The sequence below is a fragment of the Somniosus microcephalus genome, chromosome 8 (genome assembly GCF_052327205.1).
Source record: "Somniosus microcephalus isolate GS21.2 chromosome 8, FLI_Smic_1.0, whole genome shotgun sequence".
NCBI classification, from domain to species: Eukaryota; Metazoa; Chordata; class Chondrichthyes; order Squaliformes; family Somniosidae; genus Somniosus; species Somniosus microcephalus.
In genome coordinates, this window is record NC_140994.1 from 61181187 (window position 1) to 61203554 (window position 22368).

The window sequence follows — 22368 nt, forward strand, 5'->3', positions numbered from 1 at the left end:
TTACGTGAAAAAGTGAACAATGCTGCTTACATCCCATGCGGATCATATAAAATGTAAAGAATATTAACAAATAAATGCAACGTTGCATCTCGCAGCCTAACCTCCTTCGGGATAATGTTTAGACCCGTTCATTTTCCTTTTAAAAACAGTATAATTTGGGGGCAGGGGCAATGTACTCGATGCCACATCCGGGTAATGCGCCCTCATCAATATGCCCTGCCGAAGTACCAACTCTCCCGGCACGCCTCGCGACTGAAGGTAACATGGACCAATCATAAAGGCGAGCGAGACGCTGGCGTATTCTGATTGGTTAAAGCTTACGGAAGCGCAACTTTTAAATGTGCAGCTGACACCAGCCACGGGACAATCACTGGATTCGGGTCGGTTTGAATTCGGGTGGCTGACAAATAACTTCTGGAGACTTTCTGCTAAAGATCTGACAATTTTCCTAACGTTTTGGTAAGTTTAATTCTGCCACGTGCCTAAAAACATTTGATGCGAAACCTCCCGGTCTGAAATGATTCATTGAGGCTCGGTGTCCGCGACCGCCTTTTGTGTGTTGTGATGTAATTGCTATTAAGCTTGTTCAAAGTCTGAGACAGGAGTGACTTTCATAAATTGTAATGTGGACGTTTCCCCACATCACTGTCCGCTTTAACTTAATAGAGTGACAGAATTGTAGCCAGCTCTCTTATTGAGGTTTGTATCTTTTTAATGTTTTGCTGTTTGCTAACTAAATAATGACAGAAAAAATCCAGAGTATTTATATGGTTAATCTACTGTTCAGATTTTTTAAATCCTGATTTTTTTTTTGTCTGTTGAATTGTTAACTTGCATTTTGTATTGCTAGAAACAACATGTAAGGAATTAAGAAACAAGCTCCGAGGCCAGGTAGCTTGGTTGTAATAGAAACAAAAAATGCTGGAAAACATTCCGGTTAGAGAGAATCTGTAGAGAGAGAGAAACTTCTTAGGCAGAACCGAGGATTACTTGCTTCAAGTGACTGATGAGTCTAATGCGAGACCTACAGTCTCTGTCACAGGTGGGGCAGGCGGTGGTTGAACGGGTGGGTGAGGTGCTTGGGTGATGTGCGCTGCTTGCGCTTGGCTTCTACTTGCTCCCGGCGGAGAGACTCGGTGTTCGGCGCCTTCCCGGATGCTTCTCCTCCACTTTCTGCAGTCTTGGGCCAGGGATTCCCAGGTGTCAGTGGGGATGTTGCACTTTGTCAAGGAGGCTTTGAGGGTGTCCTTGAAGCGTTTCCTCTGCCCACCTGTGCTGGAGCTCCGCTTGTTTTGGGAGTCTCGTATCGGGCATGCGGACGATGTGACACATCCATCGGAGCTGAGCGAGCGTGGTCAAAGTTTCGATGCTGGGGATGTTGGCCTGAGCGAGAACACCAATGGATTTGCAGGATCTTGCGGAGGCAGCGTTGGTGGTACCTCTCCAAGCACTGGAGAGAGAGAGAAACAGCATTAATGTTTCTGGTCAATGCCCTTTCATCAAAATTGGTTGTGATGTGCTTCACAAGGTGTGAATTGCTTAGGCCAGCACAGTGGGATTCTGAGGTGTGAATTGCAGGAGCCATTGCATTCAATCATGGACACACTTGTCATTGTCAAAGATTAGCTATCCACTCAGTATTGATAGAAATGCAGTCTTCTGCAGCTGAGAGTTGATCTGAGATGTGGTATAACTTATGGGTAAACTTGCCTGAGAAGGTTGTCTGCATTCAGTGTCTGCTTGTATGCAGCAGCTGAAGAATTGTCTGAGAAAATTGGGACTGAGTAAAGCTACAGCAAATAAACTTCTGTTTGACATCTGTTTGAGAGAAAGCAAGTGGCATCTTTGTTGTTTTATGTATTGGGGAGGGGAGTAGAGTGTATGATTCACTGATTGTGGTTTGTTTACCTGTTTTATTTAAATAAAACCATTTGTTGGTTCAGAGTTTGACCCTCCATATGATCAAAGAGAGAAGGGTTACATGGCATATGATGCATCCCAACAACCAGTGTACCGAGTAAGGGCTCCCTTACGATCCTTGGGTCTTGCTATTATTTACATAGATAATGAGGCATTAAGCCATGCTCTGGCTTGCTTACAGGAGTGGCTGGTGATGCTGACCTCCAGCAAATAGCTAACGTTAAAAACCCCAAAACTTGATTGCACAGTAGGTCGCAGGAGACGATGTGTGGATGCTCTGCGCTGATCATAACAAAACAACCAATCTGTCGGGGAATACAAAAAGAAAATACTGCAGATGCTGGAAATCTCAAATAAAAACAGAAAATGCTGGAGATACTCAGCAGGTCAGGCAGCATCTGTGGAGAGAGAAACTTTTTGTCAGAACTGGAAAAAAGCAGGAAATGGAACAGATTTTTAAGCAAGTGTAGGAGCTGGGAAAGGGGGGGGGGATGAAAGAACAAAAGGGAAGGTCTGTGATCGGATAGAAGGCGGGAGAGGTTAAGAGATATTCAAGGCAAAAGGAGATGGTAATAGGACAAGTTAAGAAACAAAAGCTGGCTCTAGATGAAGTGTAACTTGTGCTGGCAGAATGATGGACAGCTGCCATGTGGGAAAGAAGAAAAGACACAAACAAAGTGTGGGGAAAAAATATATATATGATGATAGGGGCCGAGGTTATGATCTGAAATTGTTGAACTCGGTGTAGAGTCCAGAGGGCTGTAGAGTGCCTAATCGAAAGATGAGGTGCTGTTCCTCGAGCTTACGCAGAGCTTCCGTGGAACAATGTAAGAGGCAGAGGACGGTGAGGTCTGAGTGGAAGTGGAGCGGAGAATTAAAGTGACAGGTGACCGGAAGCTCGGTGGGGGGGTCCCCCTTACGGACTGAACGGAGGTGTTCCACAAAGCGGTCACCCAATCTGCGTTTGGTCTCCCCAATGTAGAGGAGACCACATTGTGAGCAGTGAATACAGTATACTAGATTGCAAGAAGTACAAGTAAATCGCTGTTTCTCCTGGAAGGTGTGTTTGGGGGCCCAAGACTGTGGGAAAGGGGCAGGTATAAGGGCAAGTGTTGCATCTCCTGCGCTTGCACGGGACAGTGCCAGGGGAAGGGGTGTTGGGGGTGATAGAGGAGTGGACCAGGGTGTCGCGGAGGGAGCAGTCCCTTTTGGAATCTCAGGAAATATGCTTTATGGGGTTATATTTCATAGAATTTTAGAGCAGATGGAGGCTATTCGACTATTCACGTTCTGGCTTTCTGAATGAGCTATTCTCAGTTTCAGTTCCATGTCCTTCCCCATATCCTTTTATATTTTTCCACTTCCCTTTTTTTTTTTTAAAAAGTGATCATGAATTCTGTTTCCACCACTGTTTCTGGTCGAATATTGATTTCCCCAGCAACCCTCTGCATATTTAAAAAAAACATTGTCCTAATCTCTCCCTTTTGTTAGTTTGGTGATGATCTTAAACATAAGAACATAAGAAATAGGAGCAGGAGTAGGCCATTTGACTCTTCTAACTCACCTCCACTTTCCTGCACTAGCCCCATATCCTTTGATTCCCATAATATTCAAAATTCATGCCTCTAGTTGCATACTCAGATTAGTGGAAATAGTTTTCCTCTATGTATCCTATTGAAAGCAATGGCATCTAGGGTTACAGATACACAAATCACTAAAAGTAGTGGCACAGGTTAATAAGGCCATCTAATAATTTTTTTTAAATGCAAACCAAAAACTGGGATTCATTTCTAGAGGGATAGAATTAAAAAGCAGAGAAGCTATGTTAAACTTGAATACAGCTTTGGTTAGACCACATTTGGAGTACTGCGCACAGTTAAGTCTCTATTATTAAAAGGATATAAAGGCACTGGAGAGGGTGCAAAAAGAGATTCACAAGGATACGGAGTGCTGGCAATATTTTTAGCACCTCCTTTTTATCCTATTCAATTTCTCTACTACCATCTCCTTTACTGTGACATTGGCAGCCTCTTTAGTGGAGACCGATGCAAAGTGCTCATTTAGTACATCAGCCATTCTCTCTGCCTCCACTAAGCTATGGTGAAAAGATAACTTGTGGGTGTTCATTGTCTAAGCTCGTGTATGACGAGTGATTCCCTCAGCTGAAGTAGTAGTTATTTCTGAAAGCCAAGTATGAGTAAGAAAACATAGGATCCAGTTCATCAGAGATTAATTGTTTGGTATGGGATTTTTTTATTTGTTCCTGGGATGTGGGTGTCACTGGCAAGGCCAGCATTTATTGCCCTTGAGAAGGTGGTGGCGAGCTGCTGCCTTGAACCGCTGCAGCCCGTGTAGTGAAGGTACTCCCACAGTGCTGTTACGGAGGGAGTTTCAGGATTTTGACCCAGCGACGATGAAGGAATGGCGATATATTTTCGAGTCAGGATGGTGTGTGACTTGGAGGGGAACTTGCAGGTGATGGTGTTTCCATGCGCCTGCTGCCCTTGTCTTTCTAGGTGGTAGAGGTCACGGGTTTGGGAGGTGCTGCAGTGCATCTTGTAGATGGTAGACACTGCAGCCATGGTACACCGGTGGTAGAGGGAGTGAATGTTTAAGGTGGTGGATGGGGTGCCAATCAAGCGGGCTGCTTTGTCCTGGATGGAGTCGAGCTTCTTGAGTGTTGTTGGAGCTGCACTCCTCCAGGCAATTGGAGAGTATTCCATCACACTCCTGACTTGTGCCTTGTAGATGGCGGAAAGACTTTTGGGGAGTCAGGACTCGGAGGTGAGACATTGTCGTAGAATACCTAGCCTCTGACCTGTTCTTGTAGCCACAGTATTTGTGGCTGGTCCAGTTAAGTCTCTGGTCAATGGTTACCCCAGGATGTTGATGGTGGGGGATTTGGCGATGGTAATGCTGTTGAATGTCAAAGGGTGGTGCCTGGCACTTATGTGGCAAGCAACACTCATGGCACACATCAGCCTAAGGCTGAATGATGTCCAGGTCTTGCTGCATGCGGGCACAGACTTCATTATTTGAGGAATTGTGAATGGAAATGAACACTGGTAATCATCAACGAACATCCCCACTTCCAAAATGGAGGGAAGGTCATTGATGAAGCAGCTGAAGATGGTTGGGCCAAGGACAGTGCTCTGAGGAACTGCTGCATCGCTGTCTTGGGGCTGAGATGATTGGCCTCCAACAACCACAACCATCTTTTGTGCTAGGTATGACTCTAGCCAGTGGAGAATTTTCGCCCTGATTTCCATTGACTTCAATTTTACTAGGGCTCCTTGATGCCACACTCTGTCAAAGGCTGCCTTGCTGTCGAGGGCAGTCACTCTCACCTCACCTCTGGAATTCAGCTCCTTTGTCCATGTTTGGACCAAGGCTGTAATGAGATATGGAGCCGAGTGGTCCTGGCAGAACCCAAACTGAGCATTAGTGAATGTTGTGTTGTACCTGTACTAGAACTGCTTGGCTAGAAACACTGCTAGTTATGGAGCACAAGTCTTTAACACGACAGCCAGGATGTTGTCGGGGCCCATAGGTTTGCTGTATCCAGTGCGCTCAGCTGCTGCTTGATATCACATGGCGTTAATAGAATTGGCTGAAGACTGGCTTCTGTGATGGTGGGGACCTCAGGAGGAGGCTGATATGGATCATCCACACGGCACTTCTGGCTCAAGATGGTTGTAAACGCTTCAGCCTTGTCTTGTGCACTCGCGTGTAGGGCTCCGCCATCATTGATGATGGGGGTATTCATGGAGCCTCTCCCTTCTGTTAGTAGTTTAATTGTCCACCACCATTCATGACTGGATGTGGCAGGACTGCAGAGCTTTAATCTGAGCTATTGGTTGTGGGATTGCTTAGCTCTGGCTATAGCATGCTGCTTCTGCTGTTTAGCATGCATGTAGTCCTGTGCTGCAGCTTCCCCATGATGGCACCTCATTTTTAGATATGCCTGGTGCTCCTCCTGGCATCCTCTTCTGCACTCCTCATTGTCCCCTGGCTTGATGGTAATGGTAGAGTGAGGGATATGCTGGGCCATGAGGTTACAGATTGTGGTGGAATACAATTCTGCTGCTGTTGATGACCTACAACGCCTCATGGATGCCCAGTTTTGAGCTGCTAGATCGGCACTGAATCTCCCATTTATCACAGCGGTAGTGCCACACAACATGATGGAGGAAGACGGAACTTCCTCGTGTTTGTTCTCTCACCACCTGCCGCAAGCCCAGTCTGGCAGCTGTGTCTGTCAGGATTCTGCCAGCTCGGTCAGTAGTGATGCTGTCGAGCCAATCTTGGTGATGAACATTGAAGTCCCCCACCACAGTACATTCTGTGCCCTTGCTGCCCTCTGCTTCTTCCAAGTGATGTTCAACATGGCGAAGTACTGATTCATCAGCTGAGACAGGGTGGTAGGTGGCAATCGGGAGGTTTCCTTGCCCATGCTTGACCTGAAGCCATGAGACTGTAATGTGCAACTGTCTCCGGTTCCGAAAATCACAGCCATGTGCTCATTGGGATCAGACTGCAGCTTTTTTTTTTTTTTAAACAGCATTTTAACGCTGTTTTATAACTAAGTGTGGTATCCTGAGTGTGATGTCTGCACATGTGAGATGTCTCTTTTTAATGTTTTAATTAACTAAAGATATAATACAGCATCTTGCATATGTTTGCACTTTCCATCTACATATTTTGCCCTTGTCAACTTTTTCCATTTATAAATTCCTATGTCTGCATACAAAGGAAAGGGCCTATGTTAACTTGTGACATTATAATTACACCCGCTAGCCAGTGATGGCATTCTAGCATCTCTGTTTCACATCTCACAACTCCTGAGTCTGCACTGCAAAGGGCCTTCTATGCTGCAGCTAACTCGGCTTTGCAATTTGTGATTGTTTTGCTATTTAACTATAAGGAGATAGAGGCACTGGCGAAGGTACAAAAATATTTACCAGGATGATACCAGAACAGAGAGGTTATAACTATCAAAGACTGAACAGGCTGGGCTCCTTTCTCTAGAAAAGAGACGGCTGAGGGGTGACCAGAGAGAGGTTTTCAAGATTATGAACGGTTTTGATAGAATAGACATAGAGAAAATGTTTCCACTTGTGGGGGAGTTCAAAACCAGAAGCCACAAATATAAGATAGTCACGAATCTATCCAATAAGGAATTCAGGTGAAACTTTTTTTACGCAAAGAGTAATTAGAATGTGGAACTTTATACCACATTGGGTAGTGGAGGCAAATAGCACAGATGCATTTAAGGGGAAGCTAGATAGGTACACGGGGGAGAAAGGAACAAGAATATGCAGCTAGGGTTAGATGAAGATGTGTAGGAGGAGGCTCATGTGGAGCATAAATACCGGCATTGGCTAGTTGGGCCGAATGGCCTATTTCTGTGCTGGAGACTTATTGGCCTGTTGGTGTGCTGTTAATTCTATTAAAACATAAAATCAAAATATCGTACAATAATGTCCGAATATGTGCCTTTTTAAAATGGGGACTAAGTTAAATCTACATGCCCGGGACCAATTATTCCTTTTCATCAGAAAGACTACAGTTGGCCTCGATTCTGTACAACACCTCAGAAGACTGATGTGTAAATAAATCTCCAATGACAATGCACATGGTGAGTCGAGGCTGAATCCTGAATTTTATTCTTGATGTCTCCCACTCTTTTTGAAGGCCTGTGAGAAATCTAAACTCTGCACACATTCTGGAAATCTATCCCAGAGGCTGGTAACTTTATAAAAAAAAAAAGAAATAGTTCTTGGCATCTACAGTATATGAGTGACTGGGCCCTCAGCAGATCTGTTACCATTAATAACTACCCTCTGACTACACAAATGCAACCACAAATTTCTAAACACCCTCCATCAGATTTCCTCTCCCTTTGTACTTGTCTCTCTGATGCTTGTACTTTGTTGCTGATTACCCCAATGGTTGTAGGAACAGGAGTAGGCCATTCAGCCACTCGAGCCTGCTCCACCGTTCAGTTAGATCATGACTGATTGATTGATACCTCAACTCCATTTAGCTGCCTTTGATCCATACCCCTTGATACCCTTGGCTAACAAAAATCTATCAATCTCTGTCCTAAAAGCTCCAATTGTCCCAGAATCCACAGCCTTTAATGGGTGAGAATTCCAGATTTCTACTGCCATTTGTGTGGAAAAAGTGCTTCCTGATTTCCCTCTTAATTGGCCTAGCTCTAGTTCTAAGCATATGTCCCCATAGTCTTGATTTCCCCCACCAGATGAAATTGTTTCTCTGCATCTACCCTATCGAATCCTTATAACATTTTAAACCCCTCCTGTGGGGGAGAATTGTATTAAGGAAGTGTTCTTTATTATTTTTCACATCTCTAGATGAGTTACTGTGTAATTTGCAGTAGTCAGTGCATGAAGAATACTTGCCTGGATTTGGGAATGGCCTAATTTTGTACCATAGACAAGCCATGTGAAATGTCAGAACTTATAAATAGGAATTTCTCTCTCTCGCAGGTGCTCTTGTAAACCAAAACTGAAAATGTCAATCCAGAACTCTTTGAGTAAAAAAGAAGAAAAGGGCAAGAATATACAAGTGGTTATACGATGCAGGTAAGGAAACAATCATCTTGTGTTACCCACTGTTTGTTTAGTAAGATTTCAGATCCCAAAGGAAACAAATTGTGAAATGTGTATTTAGCCCCTGTTGCTGTTAACAACTTTAAGTACTTTTTGGGGGGGCCTTGGGGGTGGGGGGCTGGGCTGGGGGGTGAGGAATGGAGAAATGATGGCTTTGATGAGGCTAGCATAAGTTACAGGACTTTTTTTAAGTTTCATTTTTCTATTCAAAGCCAATTACATATGGGACTGGTTCTGTGCAAACTCTCAAGAAAGGTGTTTCAGGTTTTGCTACTCGGTCAATTGGTAAAGCAAATTAGTGGCAGTCATATAAACCAGAAGGTCCCAGATCTGTGCTGAATTGGCCTTATCTCAGTTGGGGCAACAGTAGAGGCTACAATTGGTCTACGCTTTCCTGGACTAGGGAGGATTCCAATCCACCAGGGTTCCTGCTCCAGATCGTGATCCAGTGACTACTCTGAATGACTATATTGATGTTCCAGTCCTCACCTGATATGGACGTGATGCCCCCCACTGTGAATAGTCTACAATACTCTGTGCTTGGGCTCAACTATGAAGAATGGGCACTTGATTTAGACACAGTGGTCAGAGCCTGTAGAACCATACTGCAGCTTGAGTCAATGGTACGCATCTTCTGGTTGTAATACCGATGGCAATGCATTTAAAATGAATGTAATCGGAAAGTCTAGGCCAATGTATTTCCGGGGAGAGGGAAGAAAAATTTCCAGGGAGGGAGTGGAGATGGAAAAACCTAATTGAGTATTTGTTTATAAGGGCTGTGGGTTGACTGTTTTCTGATTCCTACCTGTAACATCCGAGACTGAGGTTTTTTGTGCCTATGACATTATGTGGGATGCAGTCCACATGTATGGTGGGAAGCTTCTGTCTATTCTGGGCTGTATGATCATATCACAGGTGTGGAGATGCCGGAGTTGGACTGGGGTGGACAAATGTAAGAAGTCGCACAACACCAGGTTATAGTCCAACAGCTTTATTTGGAATCACAAGCTTTTGGAGCGCTGCTCCTTCGTCACCTGACTAAGGAGCAGCGCTCCGAAAGCTTGTGATTCCAAATAAAGCTGTTGGACTATAACCTGGTGTTGTGTGACTTCTTACATATTATCACAGAGCAGCGTATAAAGTTTAAATCCACGTTTATAAATCTCTGGTTGCTGATGGGGATCTTGGTATTGCGATTTAAGATTTATCCACCTATAAAACAACAAATGTTAAAACATGGTCTTCCCAGCCCACAAAATTTAAATAAGAAAATGTATAAACACAAATAGGACAAAGTTACTTGTGCTCTGAAGCTCAGATTTTCAAAGCTTGTAGGCCACAGTTTGGACTCTCATGGACTTTGAAATATCTAGTTTGTAACTACCTTTAATTTTGTTGGACAACTTAAAGTCATAGCAGTACAGAAGGAGGCCGTTCGGCCCATCGAGTCCGTGCCGGCTCTCTGCAGAGCAATCGAGTCAGTCCCATTCCCCCGTAGTTTATTTCCCTCAAGTGCCGATCCAGTCTCCCCTTGAAAACAGTGTGTGTCTCTGCTTCCAACACTTCCGTCGGCAGCAAGTTCCAGGTCCTCGCCACTCGCTGTGTAAAAAAGGTTTTCCTCACATCTCCCCTGTATCTCTTGCCCAAAACCTTAAACCTGCATCCTAGTCCTTGTACCAACAACTAGTAGGATCAGCCTTTCCCCGTCTAGCCTATCCAAACCCGTCATAATCTTGTACACCTCTATCAAATCACCCCTCAACCTCCTTTGCTCTAATGCAAACAAATCCAGCTTCTCCAACCTGTCCTTGTAGCTAAGATCCCCCATCCCCGGAACCATTCTGGTAAATCTCCTCTGCACCCTCTCAAGGGCCTTCACATCCTTCCTAAAATGTGGTGACCAGAACTGGATGCAATCCTCCAGTTGTGGCCTAATCAGTGCTTTATAAAAATTCAGTATAACTTCTCTACTTTTGTACTCCATACCTCCAATTACGAAGCCCAAGATATGCTTTGCTAATTGTAATGTATGTACAGCTCATGTATACTGCAGTACTGGCAGTGACCACACCTGTATATAATGTTGAGTAGTAATCTGTACAGTTCAGTTCTAGAGTAACCCTCATTCAGTAAACACCTGTTGATCGTTCCCTGCAATCTGTTGTCTGATTATTGAAGGACACAACATTAAGATACACGGATATAACACTAACCACTCTCTCTCAATATGTCCTGCCACCTTCCGGGACCTATGCACATTAACTCCCAGGTCTGTCTGTCCCTGCATACTCTTTAAAACTGTGCCATTAAGTGTATATTGCCTCTCCCTGTTCCTTCTGCCAAAATGCATCACCTCACACTTCTCTGTATTAAATTCCGTCTGCCCATTCTGCTAGCCTTTCTATGTCCTGTTGCAGTCGATTGGTATCATCCTTGCTGTTTACCACCCCCCCCCCCCCCCCCCCCCCCCCCAAAACTACTACTTCAAAAAACTTCTATTTTTTTTGCATGTAATTTTACATATTTCATGCTAAAGCTCTTAATTTAGCCTGACACAATATTAAATAGCAGCCAAATGTTCTGTGTAACTTGACCTACACAAAAAGGGGACTTGAATCTTCTATTTAATTCTAGCTTGTTTCTTTTTCAATAGCTTCTCTCGTGCACCACCATCTTGTTGCATTACTCGTGAACCTTTCTTCTGGTCTCCCTTGCTGGTGTTCTCTGCTGCCTGTCCCAATCTGGCCTCCACTTTGCAAGCTTTTAATTCTTCATTTTAAAATCGCAACTGGCAAGCAGCTGCAATTAATAATAATGGGAGTTAAATGCTCATGAGCTTAAAATTGTCAAATACATTTTGCTGTCAGTTCTCAGTAGCTGAAATCGGTAGACAAATCACCGAGCGGATAACTGGAGAAGGAATTCAGCAGGTGTTCCACCATGTTTTGCTTTAGCATCCTTTCTGTTTACTAGCTCTTTTACAGTGCTGCATTGTGGAAGTGGCTGGCCTCCTGTCTGTCATGAGTCTAGGTTGGTTCGGCTGTGAACAGGACTAATTTTTGAGATGCATGTTTTGCTTTCCTTCTAAGAAACTTGACCACTGCAAATACTAAAATGTCAGTCGACATGTGCTGTTTCCACAGGCCTTTCAGTTTAACAGAGCACAAGTCAAACTCCCCCTGTGTGGTTGACTGTGACCCGGTAAAAAAAGAAGTCTCTATACGTACTTCCGGACCAGGAAGTGAGAAAGGAGCCAAAAAGTATACATTTGACATGGTAAGAACCTTGGTGTTTGTCTCAAATACAGAAATCATCAAGAAAACATCTAAAAGTGAATACTTAACATATTTATTTTTAATTCCAGGTGTTTGGACCCTCTGCAAAACAAATTGATGTGTACAAAAATGTGGTGCACCCCATTCTGGATGAAGTAATAATGGGATATAACTGTACCATTTTTGCGTAAGTTGAGTCATTTCCCAACATCAAAAAGTGAAAAATGTTAAATGAAATTTCTCTGCTTCCGATGTTACCACTGGCTATTTTTAACTTTCCAAATAAATAGGATTCTTCATTTTCAGTTAATCTCCCATAATCTCAGATGAAAAATGTTTTTAAAATATAATATTTAGCTGTTATTCCTTTTGCTCGGCTACCTGCGCTCCAACTTCATATGAAAAGTTTTGAATCTAGCATACCTCTGCCTACTTGCAATTTTTAAGGTGTCTCACCTCAAGAATCCACCAGTCTGTAGGACAATGGTGAGTGATCAGTGGAAATGAGGACCGTTAGTGTTGGTGCTGACTGACTAAACATCAATGAATCAGAAGTAGTTTCATTCAATTGATATCTACCAATGAGAAAGTACCAGAAAACTGACCAACGAAAGCTCACTATTTTCCTTTCCAAAGCTACTGTTCACTTAGCACCAGAAAACTGAATTGTTCAAATAATCTAAGTTTTAATCTGCCATTTTCTTCATTGCTCAGTTGAGAGTATACAGTTGGAAACAATTTTTTATAACAGCCAAGCCTGATCCTGTCCTCGTCAGGAGTCTGTATACAGTCCTTTCAAGTAGGGGTTACTGTTCAGAAGCAGGGACCCTTGCCAGCTTTCCCCTCCGAGCTTGGGGACTGGGTATCCAATGTAGCACTGCTGCTCTAACTGAGGTCAGCTAGCTTGGCTCAAACCTGGGCCCTCCCCCTGAAATATGTGGTCCAGAGACCAATCGCTGCGAGGGCTGTGAATGTTTGTTTCTAAACGGCTGTCATGAAACTTCCTAATTTAATTTCTCCATTTTTGAATTTGACTCAGATATGGACAAACTGGTACCGGGAAAACCTTTACTATGGAAGGTGAAAGATCGCAAAATGAACAATACACCTGGGAAGAGGTAAGTGACAGAAGAGTTTCTCTGATAAATGTATGGATTTATTTTGTACTTTATTCCTCTGTTCCTTCTAGTTGTGAAATACTGGGCATTTGATTCCATCAAACCAGTTAATAATTGTTTCACCTAAAGTACATTTTGTAAATTAATGTATGTGCAGCTGACTTCTTTCCCTGATGTCTGCCTGAAGTAGTGGTGACATGTGATTGAGGTAATTTATGCTGCCATCATACTCAGTTAGAACTGGCTTCATTTGAATAGCATGGTTAGTAGAAATTGAATTGACTTGGTGTTTTTTTTTACATTAGGTTGCAACCTGAGTACTGTATATCTGCAATTGTAGTGGAGAATAAAATCTATTTATTAGTGGATTCATGGACTTAAATATCAGAAAATCTCCATGTAGCTGCTGGAAGGAATGTTGTATAAATTAATACAGGAACAAAAGAACATATAGCGTCTTTCACAACCTCTGTACACCAAGCGCTTTACAGTCACTTGTAATATAGGAAGCGTGGCAGCCAATTTCAGGAGACCGAAGGTCAAAATTATCAAGCGGTTATGTAACATGGAAGAAATGCAAGTACTGTGAAGAATAGAGCAGAATTTGAAGATTTAAAAATGAGAGAACTGCCTTTTGTAGAACAAAGAAATCGACACATTTTGGACTTCTAGAAATAAATCTAGTCATGGGGCAGGGGGACCTCCTGTGGTGTTTCTAAGCAGTTTGATTGCACATTGTCGTCTGCCATGGGATGACCGGATGCAGATTTGTGCTCTTAAATTAACGCTTAATCTCATGGGGAGGGGGCAGGACTTTCGGAGCGTCTGGGTAAATGATCACTGACGATTTTGTTTTGATACTGAGGCTTCACTGATGTGCATTAAGTTATTTTTGGCACACTCTGGTTAATTGATTTCAGAGAAGAAGTACTAATTTATTTAAGGGTATGATATTCCGACCTGTTTTTAAAAAAAATTAATGTTGCTGGAGGTTTGCCATTAGCAGTAAAGGTAATTTAACTTTTAAACTGTGACCTTCATGCACCAGCGTGCACAGTTGACTCGGTCAGACTGTATAATCTATTTGGGGGTTTCTGGGTTTTTTTTTTTGCATATTGGAAAATTGCTGATGCGTTGACCCACTGATAAAATATTTTGTCTTGAGGCCTTGTAGAAAATGAAGTCAAGCTGTTAAATTCAAGAGCTACTGATGGATGAGCAGAGCAGTGTTATTCACCCTGTTGGGTCACAGACCACTGCTGCCTCCATTTCCTAAGCTTGCTCTCTCTTTTAGAGAAACCTATCCTTGATTTATTAAAGTAAGATTTCATGGGAATATTGTGGTATCATGGTCCTTGCATTACAATAGTGACTACACTTCAAAAGTACTTAATTGGCTGTAAAGCATCTGGTACGTCCTGTGGTCATGAAAGGCACTATAAATGTGAGTTTTTTTTCTTAAGTCTCTCTATCCTCTGCCATTAACTGGATTCTCTGATTTTTAAAAAAAAAAAAATTTCTGCTCTCGGCAGGATCCTTTGGCGGGTGTTATTCCGCGTACACTGCATCAGATATTTGAGGCGCTGGCAACACAAGGTGCTGAGTTCTCAGTGAAAGTCTCTTTGTTGGAAATCTATAACGAGGAGCTCTTTGATCTTCTGAGCCCCTCTAGTGATGTTAGTGAGAGGCTGCAGATGTTTGACGATCCCCGCAATAAGGTAATGTCCATTTGATTTTAGTAATTTGGTTTTATGTGGTTGTTGCCAAAAAGTGCAGTAGCCTGATGCTCTTTTTAAGATTGCTTTTCTCTGGAATATAGAACTTGGTGAAATACTGCCTTGTTTTTTCTTTCCTTGTGTCACTGTAGAGGGGAGTTGTAATTAAAGGACTTGAAGAAATTTCTGTCCATAACAAAGATGAAGTTTATCAGATTCTGGAGAGGGGAGCAGCAAGGAGGACAACTGCAGCGACTCTGATGAATGCGTACTCGAGGTATGGGTGGCTGGCTGGTTGAGTCTTGTCTGAAATTCATAACTAGTTGCAAAATAAACTCTGTACACAAGGGGCTGAGTTAAATACTCCAGGGTGAGGCCTTGCAATAGACATGTCTTTGCATGTTCTTCAACAAAATACAACCAGATGTTTAAACAATGTTTTTAGCTTAATATTTAGTTTGCTTTACAATTGGTATTGCTGAAACGTGGGTTTAGGGCATTTGAAAAGACTTTTCAGCAGCAACCCTGCAATGCGGATCTTCTGTACTGCTAATACCTTAATGTTGTCCTTCACAACAAGCTGGTTTCATATTGCAACACCCAGATTAAACAAACAGATCTCATCTATTCCAAAGATGATTCTCTGTTGAATTTAAGGCAACAAAAATTCTGGATTTGCGAACTTGCTCAGAAGTGAAGTGTGTTATTTATAGAGGCTTGTATTTACATTTTGAAATTTACAATTTTTTTTCCAGTCGTTCCCATTCAGTCTTTTCCATTACAATCCATATGAAGGAGACTACACTTGACGGGGAGGAACTAGTAAAGATTGGCAAACTGAATTTGGTGAGTATCATTTTATGCAAACGTGTCTTAAATAAAGGCTAATGCATCTCTTATTTTGTTGGGAGCTGGTGTTGGAGCTGCAAACCCTGTCCCCATCTGCTGGCTTCATAAAACATTAAGCGATCAAGGTTTATAAGTTGGTTTGAAAAAATTTGCTCCGAGCAAGGCTTTGGGGAACCATAGCCCAGTAAACTGACCTGTCAGAGGGTGGCCATTTCTTTCTGGTTGAATTCTATCTGTAGAATAGGTAACCTATAATGTTGGTGGAGAATTTTGTCACTTTTTTTTACTTCGAGAATGTGCAATCCCTTTTTAGAACATAACATAAGAAATAGGAGCAGGAGTAGGCCAATCGGCCCCTCGAGCCTGCTCCACCATTCAATAAGATCATGGCTGATCTGATCCTAACCTCAAATCTTCTATCACTCTGCATCCACCCGAACCCATGTGATCTCCCGGGAGAGGCGAAAAACCAGATAAAGACCCAATGGCCAATTTGGGAGAAAAAAATCTGGGAAATTCCTCTCCGACCCATCTAGGCGATCGAAATTCTTCCAGGAGATCACTCTGTCCCTATATTTTCTACAGTACTTACCTTCTGTAAAGGCGATCTCCACCCCAGCCAGGAACAGGAATAAAACCATCTCCTGAAATCTAACAGAATTAGAACACAGTAGGAGCAGAACAAGGCTACACGGCCCCTGGGACCGCTCCACTACCCACAGGGCCATGACCATTCCGAACCCAGACTCATGTCCAATTTCCTGCCCGCTCCCCGTAACCCTTAATTCCCTTTACTTCTAGGAAACTATCTATTTCTGTTTTAAATTTATTTAATGATGTAGCTTCCACAGCTTTCTGGGGCAGCAAATTCCACAAACCTACCACCCTCTGAGTGAAGAAGTTTCTCCTCATCTCAGTTTTGAATGAGCAGCCCCTTATTTTAAGATTATGCCCCCTAGTTCTAGTTTCACCCATCATTGGGAACATCCTCACCGCATCCACCCGATCAAGCCCCTTCACAATCTTATATGTTTCAATAAGATCGCCTCTCATTCTTCTGAACTCCAATGAGTAGAGTCCCAATCTACTCAACCTCTCCTCATATGACCACCCCCTCATCCCCGGGATTAACCGAGTGAACCTTCTTTGTACTGACTCGAGAGCAAGTATGTCTTTTCTTAAGTATGGACACCAAAACTGTACGCAGTATTCCAGGTGCGGCCTCACCAATACCTTGTACAACTGCAGCAATACCTCCCTGTTTTTATATTCCAACCCCCTAGCAATAAAAGCCAACATTCCATTGGCCTTCTTAATCACTTGCTGTGTTACTTCCTGTTTCCTTCGCACTGGCTGCTTTGTAAGCATGCTTCATTTCCTAGCTTGTGCTGGCAATGATCCATGTAACCGCATGGAAACATTCCATCGGGTGGTGCCAGGCAGCATCAGATCACAAACTGCAAATTTAAAGACCAAGGACAGTAATTTAGTGATCGGAAGTACTGCAGAGAGAATGTAGATAACTTAATCTACATCCTTTTCTGGTTTTCAATATTTGACTTCACCTTGCTAGATTTTGTATTTAATTTTTTTCTGTTTCTTATCATCTATCCAGTTAATCTGATTTGCACTTTTTTTCCCAAATTGGATTCAACTACCCTGTACTGATATTACTGGTTTCCTTATTACTACTAAAGTAATAAACTTGCTACATTTAACTTATTTTTAAACATGGCTTCCTTGATGGTTCACCAGATTTATCCAGTGAGCATCTGAGCTGTACAGGTCCCACATTCCATCCCTGGTCTTTGCCAAGTTCCCTGATCTCTGGTGGGACTTTGCAATTTGGTTCCAAGCCATGAGTTAGGAAGTGCATAATAGGCAGAATCTGTATCCTATTTCATCAGCTGGTGATCCCTAATGCAACGGTGTGTTAGTGAGTGACACCCGGTCGGGACCGGATCGGACTTGGTTGTAGTGGCTTCTTGGGTCAAATAACCTACGATAGAGTCAGAGTTATACAGCACAGAAAGAGGCCCTTCGGCCCATCGCGTCCGCGCTGGCCATCAGGCCCTGTCTAATCTAATCCCATTTTCCAGCATTTGGTCCGTAGCCTTGTATGCTATGGCATTTCAAGTGCTCATCCAAATGCTTCTTGAATGTTGTGAGGGTTCCTGCCTCTACCACCCTTTCAGGCAGTGAGTTCCAGATTCCAACCACCCTCTGGGTGAAAAAGTTCTTCCTCAAATCCCCTCTAAACCTCCTGCCCCTTACCTTGAATCTATGCCCCCTTGTTATTGACCCCTCTAAGGGAAAAAGTTCCTTTCTAGCTACCCTATCTATGCCCCTCATAATTTTGTACACCTCAATCAGATCCCCCCTCAGCCTTCTCTGCTGGTTGTTGAAGCTTGTATGAGAAATGGCCGCTTGGGTGAGATGGTGTAGGATACCTATGGAACCCGAATAACATTGATGGGGACAAAAACTTTAGAAAAAATGTTCTTGATACAATGTTTTGACTCTCTTGAAGCTGCAATGCAGCACATTGCAAATGTAATTTTATTTTAAAAACAAACACCTTTGAAAATATTGACCAATAATTGACTTTTAAAGCCATCAAATGTCACTACTTTGCTCACTTCACATAATGCAACTCTGTCAAAAACATAGAAGGCACAGGGCAATGTTGTGTATACAGTTTTATTCTATAATGTGTAAACAAGCAAACCAACCATTTTTTTTGGGGGGGGGGGGTGGTTGTTCTATCTTGGCAGTCGAAAGCATATTATGCCTTAAGATCCTGTAAATTGTGCCCAATATAAAAGTAGAAACCAGTGTTCCAAAACTGCTATTAGTCTGCAGTTAGTGAGAATGGGCATGGCCATAATTAGATCCAATTGTTTCCTGATCCTGCAAAGGTGGATCTTGCTGGGAGTGAGAATATTGGCCGATCTGGAGCTGTTGATAAAAGAGCTCGTGAAGCTGGCAACATCAATCAGTCACTGCTTACCCTGGGCAGAGTAATCACTGCGCTGGTGGAGAGAACCCCTCATGTGCCATACAGGTAAATACTTAAATTGTCATTCAATTACTTTTATTCCTCTACTAAAGGCTCGTTAGAATTTACTGTCTAGGGGCCTGCTCAATCAGAAATGTTATACTAATATGTGCATAAAAACTGACAGGGATATTTTTGAAGTAAACGATTGGTGATTGGCCTTTGGTTGTAATTTTATGAAATGATCGATGAGTAGTAATATCCAGTGACCACTATTTTAATCGATAAGGGTAACAGCACAGAAGAATGAACGTGACTAACATAACCTGGATCGAGGATACTACAGTCATGTGTGCATGCTCCAGACACTTGTGAATAGTGACTTTCTACATCTACCTCTAATCCAAGTGTTGCACTGTTTTGTGACTGAATTGCAATCATTGAGAGAGTGCATTATACCTAGCTTCATAAACCTTTTTTAGAATGGATCTTGTGCAAACATTTCAATCTGAAGTGGAGATGGGCAATTCTGAATAAGGTACAGAAACTATCAATTCCAGCAGGTCACTGCTTGTTGGAAATACAGGCCTCTTTCTACAAACACTCATCGGTTTAAGTTTGGCCATTTTCAGTGATTGACCACCGCACAATATTGAGCAGGGAATACTTGGGCCAATTCAAGCTTTCTCAAATCATTGACTCGCTTTCTTTCTGTACATTTTCAGAGAATCAAAGCTAACTAGGATCCTGCAGGACTCTCTGGGAGGACGGACTAAAACCTCCATCATCGCCACCGTTTCCCCAGCTTCTGTGAATCTTGAAGTTAGTACTGTATAACCTCCTTTGCTGAAGTAGTAGAGTGACAATTATCCCAGATAGGGCAAGTTTTAAGTCCTGTTCTTGTGTACTGTTTGCCACAAAGTAGTTTTCAAAACTGTTAATGAACTGGTTCTCATTTTAAAAACAAAATACTGGAAATACTCAGTTCAGGCAGCATCTGTGGAGAGAGAGAAAGAGTTAATGTTTCTGGTCGATGACCTTTCATCAGAACTGGAAAAAGTTAGATGTAACAGGTTTTAAACAGTACAGGGACAAGGTAAGGAGGGAGGGGAGGAAAGAACAGAAGGGAAGGTCTGTGATCGGGTGGAAGGCAGGAGTGAGTAAATGACAAAAGGGATGATTGTACAAAGCAATTGCATGATTGTTCATGATGCACGCTTAAGTGAAACTGACTAGTTTGCTTCTAGTTCAGTAATCCAGTCCAATGTCTCTAAATGATAGGAAACCATCAGCACTCTGGATTATTCCTATCGAGCAAAGAACATTATGAATAAACCTGAAGTCAACCAGAAGCTCACCAAGAGGACCTTGATTAAGGTAGTCAAAATTATGCTTCAATCAAAGTAAATATTGATGTGCAGCCTTAGTATATTCATTCATGAAGATAACCATCCAAAAAAATCACCATTTCTTTACAGCTGTTATTTTGAAGTGATTTTTAATGCTGGTTGGAGGGTATGTCACGATCGCCATTCCTTGATGCTGAAAATTCTAATTTGGGACAAATTGTCATCTCTCCAGTGTGAACAAAAATGTGTAAGACTCTTAAAGCACCCTAGCTAAGTTATACCAGCTTTTCTGTCCACAACACAGCTGTTACCACTTAGTCACTGAGTGACGGTCTCCCTTCTTTCTTTGCCTGTGCTGGTTTGGCTGTGGTACAACTGCTGATCGCCGCACTCTCGGAGAAATTCTAGTGACTCCACAATTCCATACCAGAAGTTGTGTGAATGCATAGCAGAACCACACACATGTCTTTAAAGAAATTGTGGCACGGAGTACAAATACGATAATTCGGGTGTCCTGTCAATCTGGTTATAAATTCACTTAGAACATTAGAATTTGACACCGGGTGATTACAATGTTCTTAATATCAAATATGTATAGTAATTAAAGTTTTTATGAAGCACAGAATTAAAACTCCTTCATTGATGTGCTTTCTCCTGAGGTCTTATTTTTAAAAGCAAATGTACAAGTTTGGCCACAATTTTCCTGTCTGATGCAGTGTTACTTTCCAACTGGCCATAATATAGGTGTGCAGGTTAACAAACCATTCCCTTTGCTGTACTTTCATAGTTCCTTTCTAGTCCCAAATTACTGCGTATCTGGTGCAATCTGATAACTGTGCGTTGATTTCAGGAGTACACTGAAGAGATTGAAAGACTGAAGCGGGATCTTACTGCAGCACGTGAGAAAAATGGAGTGTACATGTCTGCAGAAAACTACGAGTGAGTATACCATTTGTAAGAAGAGGTGTTGGGAGTCTGAGTTGCCTTGGAAACGATGCAAACAATTTGAGCTTTAACTTTAGGAATTGTTTTATTTTATGTTTATATACTCTAGGGTAATTTTGCACAGTGAGACTCCCAGTGCAGAGCCTTGCTTGGTACGATGTGGATTGGAGAATCGAATATGACGGTCTGCACTCCCCATTTAGTGACCCCAATTTCCCGGTGATTTCATTTTTTTTTATCCAGTGCCTCGTGCAATGTTTCTTTCGCTTGTAGAAGGTGCTACTTAAATACAAGTTGTGGTTGATGACTCTGCCGGTTGTCATATTGAATGATGCATTATGGCTGATCTGACAATACCACTCTAACTTCAACGTGTGCATACAGATGAATTTTTAATAACGCACAACCTCGCATCTCGACTATATTACATGTACAGTCAATGACTGCAGTGCTGTAACTGGCCAGGGCAAGTTGCAATTCAAGCAGGATGGTGACCATCAGTTTCTCAGTCTTGTACAAGAATTAAAATGTTGAGCTTGATCTTGTCCCCTTCTGGACGGGATTGAATTGCTCAAACTGTTTGCGCTGCCACACTGCTTATCTTCAATATATAGAAAGTAATAAAGCATCCGACAGAGCAAGTGCTGCACTGGAGCACAGTTTAAATATTTGATATGAAACAGCTGCTCCCTATTCTGGAGACTAGTAACCCAAGTACATATAATGTGTTTTTTTTCTCCTTTAGATCTATGCAAAGCAAGGTGACTGTTCAGCAAGAGCTGATTGGCAACTATGAAGACAAGATTGCTGCTATTGAGGAGGAGCTGAAACGGGTAAGGAGACACAATGGAATATTCTCAGCATAACAACAACTTTCATTTATATAGCACCTTTAACGTAGCAAAACGGCCAAGGCACTTTGAGTGGTGACAATCAAAATTTGACACATGATATCCGGACAGATGACCAAAACTTGGTCAAAAAAATAGGTTTTAAGGAGCATCTGAAAGGAGGGAAAGGCAGAGGTTTAGGGAGGGAATTCCAAAGCTTGGGGCCAAGACGGCTGAAAGCAAGGCCGGCAATGGTGGGGTGATTAAAATTAGGGATGCACAACATGCCAGAATTGTAGGAGCGCAGAGGTCTCAATGGCTTGTAGGGTTGGCGGGTAGGAGCAAGGCAGTGGAGGGATTTGAAAACCAGGATGAGAATTTTAAAATTGAGGCGTTGCCAGACCAGGAGTCAATGTAGGTCAGCAAGCACCAAGATGGGTGAAAGGGACTTGCTGTGAGTTAGGATACAGGCAGCAGACTTTTGGATCCGCTCAAGTTTATGCAGGGTGGAAGATGGGAGGCCGGCCAGGAGAGCATTGGAATAGTCAAGTCTAGAGGTAACGGTGGCATGGATGAGGGTTTCAGCGGCAGATGAGCTGTGGCAGGGTCGGAGTCGAGTGATGTTATGGAAGTAGGCAGTCTTAGCGATTGAGCAGATTGTGGTCGTCGGCTCCTCTTTAGGTCAGACACAACACCAAGATTGCTAGTGGTCTGGCTCAGCTTCAGACAGTTCC

General features: G+C 42.7%; 1 protein-coding gene across 1 annotated transcript in view; it reads left to right on the plus strand.

Moving 5' to 3' along the window:
• The first annotated feature begins 351 nt into the window (after positions 1–351).
• The window catches only part of kif11 (kinesin family member 11), a 39540-nt gene continuing 17523 nt past the window's right edge, over positions 352–22368 (plus strand). Inside the window, exons 1-13 of the mRNA XM_085994782.1 lie at positions 352–459; positions 8433–8528; positions 11699–11831; positions 11920–12017; positions 12870–12948; positions 14481–14666; positions 14816–14940; positions 15419–15509; positions 18431–18576; positions 19236–19332; positions 19792–19887; positions 20710–20798; positions 21550–21637. Of these exons, the coding sequence (XP_085850908.1) occupies positions 8458–8528; positions 11699–11831; positions 11920–12017; positions 12870–12948; positions 14481–14666; positions 14816–14940; positions 15419–15509; positions 18431–18576; positions 19236–19332; positions 19792–19887; positions 20710–20798; positions 21550–21637 (1299 nt within the window). The 5' untranslated portion in view covers positions 352–459; positions 8433–8457. The remainder of the gene's footprint in view (positions 460–8432; positions 8529–11698; positions 11832–11919; positions 12018–12869; positions 12949–14480; positions 14667–14815; positions 14941–15418; positions 15510–18430; positions 18577–19235; positions 19333–19791; positions 19888–20709; positions 20799–21549; positions 21638–22368) is intronic.